The 12,334-nt window shown below is 71.9% G+C and overlaps 3 protein-coding genes across 5 annotated transcripts; 1 reads left to right on the top strand and 2 right to left on the bottom strand.

Annotated features, from left to right (window-relative positions):
• The first annotated feature begins 823 nt into the window (after positions 1-823).
• Positions 824-2,393, top strand: LAMTOR4 (late endosomal/lysosomal adaptor, MAPK and MTOR activator 4). 2 transcript variants are annotated; one of them, XM_068416983.1, is made up of 4 exons: positions 824-860; positions 1,095-1,175; positions 1,467-1,584; positions 2,050-2,393. In XM_068416983.1, exons 1-4 carry the CDS (start codon positions 858-860, stop codon positions 2,145-2,147), a joined length of 300 nt encoding a protein of 99 aa, XP_068273084.1. In that variant the 5' UTR covers positions 824-857; the 3' UTR covers positions 2,148-2,393. The 2 variants fall into 2 exon arrangements, with proteins under 2 accessions (XP_068273084.1, XP_068273085.1); XM_068416984.1 differs by lacking the exon at positions 1,095-1,175.
• Positions 2,394-2,877: 484 nt separating this feature from the next.
• Positions 2,878-7,919, bottom strand: TRAPPC14 (trafficking protein particle complex subunit 14). Its single transcript, XM_068416954.1, has 11 exons — positions 6,833-7,919; positions 6,502-6,597; positions 5,950-6,082; positions 5,786-5,872; positions 5,481-5,601; positions 5,127-5,274; positions 4,709-4,791; positions 4,300-4,463; positions 3,923-4,077; positions 3,649-3,842; positions 2,878-3,257 (listed from the first exon to the last, which is right to left on the bottom strand). Exons 1-11 carry the CDS (start codon positions 7,238-7,240, stop codon positions 3,104-3,106), a joined length of 1,743 nt encoding a protein of 580 aa, XP_068273055.1. The 5' UTR covers positions 7,241-7,919; the 3' UTR covers positions 2,878-3,103.
• Positions 7,920-8,079: 160 nt separating this feature from the next.
• On the bottom strand, positions 8,080-12,273 carry GAL3ST4 (galactose-3-O-sulfotransferase 4). Of its 2 annotated transcripts, none has more exons than XM_068416959.1 (4): positions 11,882-12,273; positions 10,399-10,551; positions 9,880-10,147; positions 8,080-9,467 (listed from the first exon to the last, which is right to left on the bottom strand). In XM_068416959.1, exons 2-4 carry the CDS (start codon positions 10,506-10,508, stop codon positions 8,658-8,660), a joined length of 1,188 nt encoding a protein of 395 aa, XP_068273060.1. In that variant the 5' UTR covers positions 10,509-10,551; positions 11,882-12,273; the 3' UTR covers positions 8,080-8,657. The 2 variants fall into 2 exon arrangements, with proteins under 2 accessions (XP_068273060.1, XP_068273059.1); XM_068416958.1 differs by having other exon boundaries at positions 10,399-10,512.
• Between the last annotated feature and the right edge of the window lie 61 nt (positions 12,274-12,334).

The raw sequence follows: 12,334 nt of genomic DNA, 5'->3' as shown, positions 1-12,334 counted from the left end.
GGGACAGGGAGCCCGACAGAAGGGAACTGTGGTGGGTTGAGCTTGGCTGGTGCCCACCGAGCTGCTCTGTCGCTCCCCCTCCTCAACAAGATGGGGAGAAAATACAACAAAAGAGCCTTTTAGGTCGAGATAAGGACCGAGAGATCACAGGCAAATCACTGTCACGGGCAAAACAGCCTCGGCTTGGGGAAATTAATTTATTGTCAATCAAAATCAGAGTAGGGTAGGGAGAAATAAGAACAAATCTGAAAAACACCTTCCCCCCACCCCTCTCTTTTCCCAGGCTCACGTTCACTCCTGACTTCTCTACGTCCTGCCCCCGAGCAGCGCAGGGGACGGGGAGGGGGGGTCGCGGTTGTCTCCGCTGCTCCTTCCTCCTCACGCTCCCACGGGGCCAGAGCTGCTGCCGGGAGCCGGCTCCAGCGCAGGGTCTCCGCGGGGGTCACCGCTTCTGGGACACGGGGTGGGGGACACGGGACACGCCGTGGGGCAGCACAGGGGCCCGCACGTCCCCCCGTGCCCCAGGGGGCGCTGTCGCGGGGGATCCTGACGCTCCGCTCGCCCTCGGGAAACGGGCCCCGCCCCACCGCGGCGGGACCAATGGGAGTGGCGGAGCCCCCGGGGCGGGCGGGGTCTGGGGGGACCCGTCGTCCCCCGCGGCCGGCGGTGCTCTCTATGCAAATACAAACATGAATATTTGCCCACAGGGAGGCGCTCAGGCCACGCCCTCACCGCGCGCGTTCCCAGCCGGCTCCCATTGGCGGGTGGGACGATGATGGGCGGACCCCTGCGCCAATGGCGCGGCGGGGGCGGGTGCAGGGGGCGGGGCGCGGCCGTCGGCGCGGTGGAGGGGCGCCATGGTGGGTGGGGAGGGGGATACTGGGAGGCCCTGGGAGGGCGGGGGGGGCACTGGGAGCGCTGGTGGGGACTGGGGTGCGGGGGGGGGCACTTTGGGGCACTGGGGGCCCGGGGATGGCTGGAACCGGGGGCACTGGGGCTGGGGAGGGCTGGGGCAGGGGGCGCTGAGGCGGAAGGAGGATCGGGGCGGGGGGGGGCTGTGCCGGGGGCGCTGACGGGCCCCCCCCCACCCGCAGACCACGGCGCTAACCCAGGGGTTGGAGCGGATCCCGGACCAGCTGGGCTACCTGGTCATCAGCGACGGGGCCGTGCTGGCGGTGAGGGCCGGGGGGGGGGGGCCGGGGTCCCTGCGGGGCGGGGGGGTGCAGAGGGGAGACAGGGGTACCTGGGTGCCGGGGCGGGGGGGGCGGACAGACGCTCGGGTGCTGGGGGGGTGGAAGGGGAACCCGGATATCTGGGGGAGGGGTACCCGGTTATCGGAGGGGGGGGGGGGGGCAGACACCCGGGCACTGGGGGAGGGGAAGGGGTACCCAGATATCGGGGCGGGGGGGGGGCGCTCAGACGCCGGGGTCCCGCTGACGCGGCACTTCCCCCCCCCACCTCACCAGTCATCGGGTGACCTGGAGAACGATGAGCAGACGGCCGCCATCCTCTCGGAACTGGTGGCCACGGCCTGCGGGCTGCGGCTCCAGCGCGGCCACGACCCCCCCTTCAAGCGCCTCTCGGGTGAGCGTGGAAGGTCACTGGGGTGTCCCGACCCCCACATCACCCCCAGGGGCAAGACAGTGTCCCCCAGACCATCCCCATGGCGATGCAGGTGGCCCTGCAGTCTCCCCAGGGGGATAGCGGTGGCCCTGCTGTCCCCGGTGTCTTAGGGGTGACCCCAAGTTATCCCCCCGGCAGCGGTGGCCCTGCTGTCCCCGGTGTCTTAGGGGTGACCCCAGGTTATCCCCCCGGCAGTGGTAGCCCTGCTATCCCTCGGGCAGCTGTGACCCTCACGCTGTCCCCACTGTGCCCAGAACAGCCCCGACCGCCATGCTGTCCCCATGGTGGTGTCCCCACTATCCCAGGTGCTCTCCCTGGGGTGTCAGTGGCCCCATGCTCACCCCGTCCCCATCCTCGCAGTGCCCCCAGTGTCCTTGGGGTGCTGGCCCTGGTGGCCCTGCCCCTGTGCTCACCCTGTCCCCGCAGTGGTGTTCGGGGAACACTCTCTCCTCGTCACTGTCTCTGGACAGAAGCTCTTCGTGGTGAAGCGGCAGAACCACGTGCAGGAGCCCGTTGCCATCTGAGAGACGTCCCTGCTGTCCCCGGGGCCTTGGCGGGGGGACACCAGCTCCCCTGTCTCTGCCAGCCCCAGGGCCCTGCAGTGACACCCACTCGTGTCCCTGTCACCTCGAGGGCCTTGGGGACTGGTCCTCCTCATCCCTGCAGTCCCCAAGGCCATGTGGTGTCCCCTGCGTGCCTCGGGGCCCCGCAGCGTCACCCCCTCTGGGCACATTGTCCTTCTGTTGAGGCAATAAATTTATGTCCTGGTTCCCCCGTCTGGCTTCTTCAGGGTGTGGGGGCGGATACGGGTCCCCTCAGGACAGGGCACGGGGTGAGCTGAGCCCTCACGCAGGAGAGGGGGCTCCCTGCGACACCCCGAGTCACCCCAGCATCCCCTGCCCTCCCCGGTGACAGACTTGTCCCCGTGTCCAGGCCAGCGCTTTATTGGCACGCGCACACGGACGGCAGCCGGCGCGGAGACGAATAAATAACGGGGAGCCGGAGGGCCCCATCCCCAGCAGGGCGCAGGGGCTGGCAGTGCAGGACCCACCTGTGACTCGGCGCCCCGGGGACAGGTCCCGGTGTCCCCCGTGGCCCCAGGGACAGGTCCGGGTCCCCTTATTCCCCCCCATCCCTCCCCCCCACAAGCAGCCAAGTTCAAGGCAACGCAGGAAGCCACAGGGGTGTAAACAGCGCTGGGACCGGCCGCAGGACGTCCCCCCCTGCTTCCCCTGTGCCACCCCCATCCCCAAAACATCGTCACCCCCAGGCTGGGGACAGACCCCTGTCCCCATTAGTCCCCTCGTGGCACATTCTAGTCCAGTCCCAGTGAAGCAGCAGGTTCATCCCCTGGGGGCGCGGGGACGCGGCCTCATCCCCGACCCCCCATGTCCCCCTCCCCCCCGCAAGCTTGGCCCTTCCAGTGCAGTCTCCAGGATGCAGCAGGATTCGTCCATCCCCGATGTCCCCAAGGTCCCCGTCACTTGACAGGCTCCACGACCAGCACCTTGCACTCCCGCTTGGCAATCTTGTCCAGGGACAGCACCGTCTTCTCGGGGGGCAGGTAGAGGGGACGCCCCACGGGGGACCCCACCGGCGGGGTGATGGCACGTCGCTCCATCACGCTGCCCGACCTGCAGCGTGGGGAGGTGAGGGGAGCTGGCCCGGGTCCCTGCAGGGCTGGCTGTCCCTTCCCCACATCCCCGCGGGGCTGGCTGTCTCCTCCCCGTGTTCCAGTCCGGGAGCTGTGCCATGTCCTCCCCGGTCTCCCTCCTGCCCCAGGTGTCACCCTGGTGTCTCCCCATCAGCCCCCACCACATCCACCCCCGTCCTGGGTGTCCCCCCGCCCCAGGTGCGCCCCAGCCCTGTCCTGCCCGTCCCCCCACCCTTCCGCGTGCCGCCCCAGCCCTGCTCTGATCCCACCGCCGTGCCCCTCTCGTTCCAGGGGTCCCTTCCAACCCTGCCCCGGGTGCTCTGCTCCTCCCACGTGTCCCTCCGCCAGGTCCCCGCTGTCCCCCCCAGTACCTCATGAGGTGGCTGCGCGACGGCTGCTGGTGGGAGAAGGACTGGGACCGGCCCAGCCCGGCCTGGTGCCGCTCCACCAGGTCCCGCACGGCCGGGCTGCTGGGGCTGCTCTTGCGGGAGACGGGCCGGGCCTCGGGCGGCGGGTTGGCCACGCTGGCCGTGAACTGCAGCTTCAGCTTCATGTGCTGGGACAGCTGGGGACGCAGAGGGGACGCCGTGACGCCGGGCCAGGCCCCGGGGCGGCCCCGGGGGCCCCGCGGCCGGGCGGCCTCACCTCAAAGAGCCCGGCCCGCAGCGCCTGGAAGGCCACGCGGATGGTGAGGGCGCTGCCCTTGCGCGAGTAGCCCAGGTTGTTGAGCGGCGTGTGGCACACGATGGCGTCCAGCGCCGCCTGCGTGGCCCGGCGCTCCTCCCCGGACAGCTTCTTCCCTGCGGGGACCACCGGCGTGGCGGGGACGGGACTGCCGGCCCCTGCCCGGCCACCTCCGGCACCTCCTGGCTACCGCTGTCCCCTCCTGGCCTCCCCGCATCGCCAACCCGCTTCCCCCACCCCACCTGTCCCCTCTCAGCTGCGCCGAGGCACCCCCAGCCCCTCTCATCCCCTCCCTGACCCCTCGGTGCCCTGCCAGGCCCCATCCCCTCTGTCCCCACCAGCCGTGGCGGTCTCGGGTGTCCAGACGAGGCGAACGGCCAGGAAGTCCTGGAGGTCGTTGAGCAGCGTGTAGGTGACGGTGAAGCGCTGCCGGGCCCGCACCGGGGACTCGCAGGCAGCCGTCATCACGAAGCGCGGCCGCTCCAGGCGGATGCTCGGCAGCCTGGGGACGGCAGGGGGTTACTGACGTGGGGACGTGGCGTTAGCAACGTGGGGCAGCCCCGCGGAGCCCCGGGGACATGGGGACAGGGACACGGAGACGGCCACGTGGCAGCCCCAGGACATGACGATAATGGCACAAGCCGGGGCAGGGATATCTCTGGGTCCCCTTCCTTGGGGCAGGAGGACCTGGGGGTCCCGCCCCGCTTGGGGACAGGGCACATCGAGGACCCTTGGGGCGGCTCTCACCGGTAATGCGTGTAGATGCTGCTGGTGAAGGGCAGTTTTGGCGTTGACCACTGGATCACGGCCACCAGTGGCACCTCCAAGCCCTGGGTGGGGGGACAATGGGGTCAGAGATGTCCCTGTCACCACTGCTCCCCGCAAGGACAGTCCCCAACATCCCCACGTCCCCCTAGGCTACCCGGCAAGGACAGACACCTCAGGGCCCGAAAAGGACGGTCCCCCACAACAAGGACAGTGGCCCCAAGTCACAGCCAGGGTGGTCTCTGCTCCCCCCAGGGGAGCACAAGGACCCCTGGACAAGGATGGCGTCCCCCAGGCCACTCACCAGGACGGTAGCCACTGATCCTGACCCAGACAACATCTCCCAACAGTCACCCCCCGTGTCCCCCCAGCCCTGAGGGTCCCCCCAGTGTCCCCTCACCTCCTTGGCGTCCTCAGGGGGCCTCTCGGGCGCCTGGAGCTGGAAGAGGAAGTTGTGCTCCTCAAGGGCGCTGAGGGCGCAGGGACAGGCCGAGCCAGCGCCGGCCACGCGGCAGAAGGCGCCCACAGGCACCTCGCCCGAGTGGTGGCTGCGGGACGGGGCGCGGGGACGGCTCAGTGACACGCGGGGACCCGTGTTGCCAGCCCGGGGCTGGCAGTGTCCCCCAGGGCTCCCCCAGGGTGGGGCCAGGGATATGGCACAGCCCCGTCCTGAGGAAAATGGGGGGCCCGATGGGGTGGGAGACCCCCCCCCCCCCGGCCCCACGGACAGTCCCTTGCCTGTCTCAGCGCTCACCAGACGTCATCGACCAGCAGCACGGAGCCGTCGGGCATGACGGGCAGGTAACTGGCGTTGAAGTTGGGCAGGATCTGCACGTCCCACAGCGAGATCTCCTCCTGGGACCAGCCGTTGAGCACTGGGGGACGGGGACATCAGGGGACAGCACAGCGGATGCTGTCGTGGCCCTGACCAGCCCGTGTCACGTCCTCCCCAGCCCCGCATCCTCTGCTCCATTGCAGCTGCCCCACAGATGCCACCCCTGTCCCCATCCCAGCTGCCCTGGGACCCCTGTCCCCGTGCCACCGCCCTGTCCCCCTCACCTTTGAGCACGGTGAGGTACTTCCCGGACACGGTGAGCTGGCGGCATCGCACCACGGGCGGGGGCAGCACCGTCAGCAAGGTGCTCACTGCGGGGACACGGGCGGTCAGGGGACACGGGATGTGGGGACACGGGGAGGGAGAGGGGACGCGCGGACGATCCTACCCTGCGCCTTGAAGGCCCCCTGCTCCTGGCGGAAGACGTGCGCGGGCGCCCGCGTCTGCAGCAGGCTGAGGTACCCGCCGCCCTCCTGCAGCTCGGGCGGCTCCGTGTCCCTTTTCCACACTGTCACCACGATCTGAGGACAGCGAAGACAGGGGTCACGGCTGGCCCAGGTCGAGCCCCGAGCTCCCCCTCTGTCCCCACAGCTCCTCCTGTCCCCCACGCCTACCCCAAGTGACTTTTGTGGACCCGGAGAGGGGGGAGCATGGCTGGATCCTGCTCTCCATCCCATGTCACTATGCTGTCCCCAAGGTACCCACATTGTGACCAAGATCCCCCCAGTCCCCAAATTCTATCTTGCCCTTGATGGACCCAGAAAGAAGGATCAGGACTAGATCTCTGCGCCAGCTCTGTGCTCCCACACTGTCCCTAAGATCCTGTCTCTGATGAGTACACATTGTCCCCAAGGTCCCCTCCTGCCCTTGAGGTCCCCGTGCTGTCCCCAACATTCCCACGCTGTCCCCAGTGTCCCTTCCCGTGCCCCCTCGGCCTCACCTTGGCCTTGACGGTGCCAGGCGGCAGCTTGTCGAGGGAGATGGTCAGGGGGAAGATGACCTCGTCCGTGGACACGATGGGGTCCTCCACTGGTATCTGGGGACACAGCGGGGCTCAGCGCCGTGGTGGCCCTCGGACCCATCCCCCTCCACGTCCCCCTTGTCCTCCCCTGTGCCATGTCCTCCCTCGGTCCTCGTCCCCACGTCCCCCTTCGTCCCCACATCCTTCTTGTTCCCAGGTCCCTCCCTCGCTCCCACGTGCCCTTGTCCCCCCCAAATCCTCCCTTGTCCCCCTGTCCCCCCCTGACTCCCCCTGGGTCCCCGTCACCCACCCCGGCAGCGGGGCGCCCCGGGGGGCCCTGGCTGTGCGTCAGCAGGGCCCGGCACTCCCGGAAGACGGTGGGCTCGGGCGAGGCTCCGCTCCCAGTGCCATCCCCGGTGCCGTCCGAGTCCCCAGCCCCGGCCCGGTCCCCGCCGGCCTCTGTGCCGCCAGGGCTGACGCTGGCCAGGGCGGCCAGAGAGGCGGCCAGCTCGGCCCAGGGCGGCCGGCCCAGCCCGGTGCCGCCGCCGCCGCTGCCGGGGCGGCAGCGGAGCACCAGGAGGAACCGGACGGTCTCGCCCAGGTAGAGGTGGTTGCGGCGGGGCAGCGCCCGGTACCGGCCCGGTTCCCCCGACAGCAGCTCCCGGGCCGCGAACGGCACCGCCGGGAAGTACATGAAGTAATCGCACTGCGACTCCATGGGCACCGGCCCCGGGGGGGCTGAGGACCGGGAGAACCGGGGAGAATCGCGTGACCTCAGGGGCGAGGGACAGACCCAGGGACCGGAGCGGGGACCCGGCAATGGGGAGGGGCGCCGGGGCCTGGCCCTACCGGGGGATGGAGCGCGGGGGGTGCAGCAGGGTCCCGGGGGGCGATACCGGGGCACCGGCGGGTTCCGGGCCAGGGGAAACCCCGGAGACGAGGGGCCCGGGGCGGGGGCGATCCCGGGGCCGCACCGGGGAGGGGATGCCGGGGGTCGGGGTGCCGGGCCGGACGTGCCCGGAAGGTCTCCCGGAGCCGGGCCGCGCCAGGGGAGGTGCCGAGAGAGGCCGGGGATCCCGGAAGCGGATCCGGGTCCGGGGGAGGTGCCGGGGGGGGCCGGGCCGGGGGTCCCGGGAGCAGGTCCGGGGAGGTGCCGGGGTGGGGCCGGGCCGGGGGTCCCGGGAGCGGGTCCGGGGAGGTGCCGGGATGGGGCCGGGCCGGGGGTCCCGGGAGCGGGTCCGGGGGAGGTGCCGGGGTGGGCCGGGCCGGGGGTCCCGGGAGCGGGTCCGAGTCCGGGTCCGCGCGGCGCTGCGGGAGCGACCGGGCGCGGCTGGGAGCGGCGTGCGCAGGACGGGGGACCGAGTTCCGAGCGCCTGGATCGGGCCGGACCGGGCCGGGCAGCCGAGCGCCGAGCGCACCGATGCTCCGCCTCCGGCACAGGAACCAATCGCCGCCAGAGGGGCGGGACTTCCTCTCCTGCTACGCCTGTGGGAGATCTCCTCCAACCCCCCGGAGGTGGGACATCCCCGCCGAGTGACTGGCAGCAGCAGCACCCAATCAGAGGCCTGATTCCAGTCTTTATTGCCATAGTTACCACGAAGCGAGCCTTGATGAGGCGGGGCCTGCGCCAGCCCCGCCCCCTGGGGGGCGGTGGGGCTGCGTGTGCACGTGGAGGGGGGCGGGGCTGATCCCCAGGGGGCGGGGCCATTACCCAGCCCGGGTAAACTGAGGCACGGAGTGTACCATGGCGGGGCGGGGGGGGTGGGGGGGCATTGCCCAGCCCGGGTAAACCGAGGCACGGAGCTGTACCATGGCGGGGCGGGGGGCATTGCCCGGCCCGGGTAAACTGAGGCACGGGGCGGTACCGTGGGAGGACCCCAATCCCTGTCAGGGTTAGGGGTGGCCGTTACTAGCCCAGGTAAACTGAGGCACGGAGCTGTACCGTGGGGTGGCCCCAATCCCTACCAGACCGCGGGGGCAGCACTACCCCCAGCAGGTAAACTGAGGCGTCAAGTGGTTCCATGGGGGGACCCCGATCCCTGTCGGGGTCAGGGGACCCATCGCCTGGCCCAGGTAAACCGAGGCACAGCGCCGTTCCCGGGCCACGCGTCGCTGTCGGGGCCCCCCCCGCCCCGCTACCCCCCGGCCGGGACGGATGCGTTGCCCCCCCCGAACTGCCGCCGGTCGAGGATGTCCTTGTACTGCAGCTCGGGGGTGGCGAGGCGAGCGCAGCGCTCCCGCTCGGCGGGGGGCAGCCCGGCCCGCAGCGCGTACCCCAGGATCTGCGCGCGGCCGGCGGGCTGGAAGGGGCGCAGGCGGCCGTCGGCGATGGCGCGGGCGGGCAGGGGTCCGCCGCCACGCAGGCAGCGGCGGGCCAGGGCGGCGCGGCGCTGGCGCAGGCGGGCCACCTCCTCCCGCAGGCGGGCGGCCCCGAAGGCCTCGGCCCGGCGCCAGAAGGAGCGGTTGAGGTGGGCGTAGAGCGCCCAGTCGAGGCCGTTCCAGGCGCGCAGGCGGGCGGCCTGGGCGGGCGAGACGCGGGGTCCGTCGCCGGCCGGGCGGCCGTTGTGGGCGAAGGCGGCCACGGCCTCCTCGGGCCAGCACAGGGCCTCGCGCAGCAGCACCAGCGACTCGTCGAAGTGCTCGGCCAGCAGCACCAGGGCGAAGGCGCGCTCCAGCCCCGCCAGCGCCGCCGCCACCGCCACCCCGTCCCCGTCACCCGCCGCCGGCAGCCCGAAGTCGAACCACTGCAGGTTGCGGGCGTAGTGGTTGCCCCGCGCCCCGGCCTCGTAGAAGCGCCCCGGGGCCGCCAGGAAAGCGGCCAGCGACGGGGCGCGGCGGAAGGCCGGCGCCACGGCCCGGTAGTAGGCGAAGGCCGACTCGCCCAGCGTGCCGGGGTCCCGCACGATGGAGAAGTAGAAGCTGTCGTTGGGCATCACCTTCTGCACCTGGGCAGGAACCGCGGCAGCAGCTCGGCACCCACCGGGGCAGCCGCCGGCTGCGCCCTCTCCGTGCCCCCCATGTCCCCCGGCTCCCCCCGGCCCCCTCCGTCTCCCCCAGCCGTCCCGTTGCCCCCAGACCTCTTCTGCCTTACGGGATGTCCCCCATCTGCCCCCGACGCCCCGCATGCCCCCGGGCATCCCCCGGCTCCGCCAGACATCCTTTCTCTTTCCAAATCTCCCCAGACCTCCTCCGTCTCCCCCTGATGTCCCCCACCTCCCCCGGGTGCCCCCAGCCATCCCACCCCAGCGCTGACCCCCACCCCTCTCCATCCCACGTCCCAGCCCCACTCCCCCACGTCCCCCCATCTCCCCCCAATGCAGCTGCCGCGTCCCCGCTGTCCCCCCGCGCCCCCGGTACCTCGGTGAGGTTGAAGCGCATGTGGTGGCAGATGATGTCGAAGGGGGGACCCCCGGGGCGGTACCCCTTGACCCGCTCGGCCCGGAAGGGGCTGGGGTACCCGAACTGGTAGCGGTGGGGCAGGGCGAAGCGCAGCCCCCGCGCCTCCCCGAAGCGGTGCAGCAGGTTCACCACGCTGCTGCCCCCCGTCTTGTGCGTCTTCAGGAACACCAGGTGGGTGCGGGGCTGGCAGGGAGCCGGGGGGCGGCCGCCGGGGGCCGCGGGGGCCCTGAGGACACACGGCGGGGTCAGGGGGTGCGGGTAGGGATCCCCCTGTCCTGCCTGGCCCCAGCCGTCCAAGGGGACAGGGACTCGTCGTGGGACCCCCAGAGGGTTGGGACACCCCACCCCATCCATCTGGGGGATGCCCGAGGGGTCGGGGACCCGCATCCCACCCGACCTGGGACATCTCCAGGGTGACTCCCCAGGGGATTTTGGGGTGCAGCATGTGGGGAGCCGGGGGGGCTGTGGGGGTCTCACCTGCGCTGGAAGGGCCCCCCCAGGAGCTGCACGGTGAAGCCGATGGTGACGCAGACCCCCAGGGCAGCCCCCAGCGTCTGGAGCCGGCAGCAGGCGGGTGGCAGCTTCATCGTCCTGCAGGGACGCGGCAGCTCAGGCCCCCGCGTCACCTCCCTGGGGGACACGGGGGGGGCTGCCACATTGGGGTCCCTGTGCTCCCCCCCAAGCCAGCCGCAACGCCCGCGGGGGGCAGAGCCCCGGGACCGCCCAGAGCCACGTCGTGGCGCCGGGGGGGGGGTCTGCGGGGGTGTTGGGCCCCCGCCAGCCCGGCCCCACCCAGGGACAGCTGGGGCCATTACGGGAAGGGGATGGGGACAGGGATGAGCCTCTGCCACCCCTCCCTGTGCCCCAGGACCCCCCTGTGTCCCCAGGCCTCTCTGTCCCACTCCAGGACCCTCTGCTCTCCCCATCCCTCCAGGAAACCCCCGTGTCCCCCTGCGGGACCCCCCCACCCCTTGTCCATTCCAGGATCCCCCTGTCTCCCTCCATGGGACATTATTTGTCACCCACAGCCCCTGTCCCTGAGATGCCACATCTTCCCTGTACCCTCCCCAGGACGCTCCTGTCCCCTGACCCCATGTCCCCAGCCACATCCCCAACATCCCTCCTGTCCCCCCTGCTCTGCTCCGGGGCCCTGGGACCCCACGTTCCTCTGGGACCCCTGTGGCCCCCAACCCCATGTCCCCCTCACCCCCTGTGTCTCCCTGTACCCCCACATCCTCCTCCGCAGCCCCGGGCCACCTGTCCACCCTCCGCTCTGGCCCATTATCCCCCCCAGCCCTGCCCCAGGGCCCCCCTGGTCACCCAGGTTGACCCCCAGACCTGTATCTCCCCTGTGTCCCCTCCAGGACCCCCTTGTACCCCAGAACCCCCTGACCCTCCTGTCCCCAGACCTCTGGGTCCCCCAAGCCCCGGGTCCCCCGCTCCCCTGTCCCCTTACAGCCCCATCCCGTCCCCTCATGTCCTTCACAACCACGTGACCCCCCCCCAACCCCGAGTCCCACCATGACCCCTGTCCCCTACGTCCCCTCCCGGTCACCTCGTCCCACTGTCCCCAGTGTCCCCCAGGCCCCATGGCTTCCCAGACGCTGCCCTCCCCGGGCTCCCCCCCAAGTTCTGTGCCCCCTCCTCGTGCCCCGTGGGCCCCTGGCCCCATGTCCCCTCTGTGCCCCTCGTCCCTCGCGTGTGCCCACTCCATCCCCCACAGCCCCCCAGAGCCCCGGCGCCCTGCCGTGCCCTCTCCGCATGTGCCGGTGCCCCCCGACACTCCGTGCCCCACTGTGTCCCCCCGGTTTCCCTCCTGGTCCCTGTGCCCCCCAGTGTCGGTCCCGGTGCCCCCCGTGCACCCCGGTGCCCCCCCAGTCCCGGTGCCCCCGCGCCCCCCAGCGTCCCCCCCGGTCCCGGTGCCCCCCAGTGTCGGTCCCGGTGCCCCCCCCGCACTCACCGCGGACGCGGGGCCGCTCACTCAGACCCGCTGCATCACGCTGCGCTCCGGGGGGGCCCGGGGGGTTCAGGGACGACCCGGGGCTCGGGACGGGGGTGGCTCCGGCCGCCCCGGTTTCCCGGACGGGGGGTCCGGCCGCCCCGGTCCTGCTGTCGGGGGGGCCGATACCCGGGGGCGGTCCCGTGCGCCGGGCCGGGGGCTCGGGGGGGCCGGTGTCCCGGCGGCTCCCGGTGTCCCGGCCGCTCTCTCGCTCTCCGCGAAGTTTTCTCCTTTGTCTCCCGCTGTCCCGCCCCGCCCCGCCGCACCGGGACGGCCCCCGGTACCGGGACGGCCCCCGCGCCCCCGCCCGGATGCGGCGGGACGCCCCGGGACAGGCACCGGGAGCGGGACGGGCCCCCGCCCAGTGCCCTCGGCCGCCCCCGGTAGCGGGACAGAGCCCGGGGCACCGGCGGC

Source organism: Nyctibius grandis, chromosome 21 (assembly GCF_013368605.1).
Source record: "Nyctibius grandis isolate bNycGra1 chromosome 21, bNycGra1.pri, whole genome shotgun sequence".
In the NCBI taxonomy this organism is placed as follows: Eukaryota; Metazoa; Chordata; class Aves; order Nyctibiiformes; family Nyctibiidae; genus Nyctibius; species Nyctibius grandis.
The sequence above is the reverse complement of the archived record's forward strand: the minus strand, read 5'-3'. Positions and strand labels throughout refer to the sequence as shown.

Excerpts from the sequence above, each read along its gene's own strand:
- LAMTOR4 (XM_068416983.1), top strand. Across the intron at positions 1,176-1,466 it reads GCGACGGGGCCGTGCTGGCG|TCATCGGGTGACCTGGAGAA; the intron begins GTGAGGGCCGGG and ends CCACCTCACCAG. Across the intron at positions 1,585-2,049 it reads CCCCTTCAAGCGCCTCTCGG|TGGTGTTCGGGGAACACTCT; the intron begins GTGAGCGTGGAA and ends CTGTCCCCGCAG.
- TRAPPC14 (XM_068416954.1), bottom strand. The coding sequence starts at position 7,240 with ATGGAGTCGCAGTGCGATTACTTCATGTACTTCCCGGCGGTGCCGTTC. Across the intron at positions 5,873-5,949 it reads GGGGGCCTTCAAGGCGCAGG|TGAGCACCTTGCTGACGGTG; the intron begins GTAGGATCGTCC and ends GTGTCCCCGCAG. Across the intron at positions 3,843-3,922 it reads TGCGGGCCGGGCTCTTTGAG|CTGTCCCAGCACATGAAGCT; the intron begins GTGAGGCCGCCC and ends CTGCGTCCCCAG.
- GAL3ST4 (XM_068416959.1), bottom strand. The coding sequence starts at position 10,508 with ATGAAGCTGCCACCCGCCTGCTGCCGGCTCCAGACGCTGGGGGCTGCC. Across the intron at positions 10,148-10,398 it reads GGGGGGCCCTTCCAGCGCAG|GGCCCCCGCGGCCCCCGGCG; the intron begins GTGAGACCCCCA and ends GTGTGTCCTCAG. Across the intron at positions 9,468-9,879 it reads TGCGCTTCAACCTCACCGAG|GTGCAGAAGGTGATGCCCAA; the intron begins GTACCGGGGGCG and ends GTTCCTGCCCAG.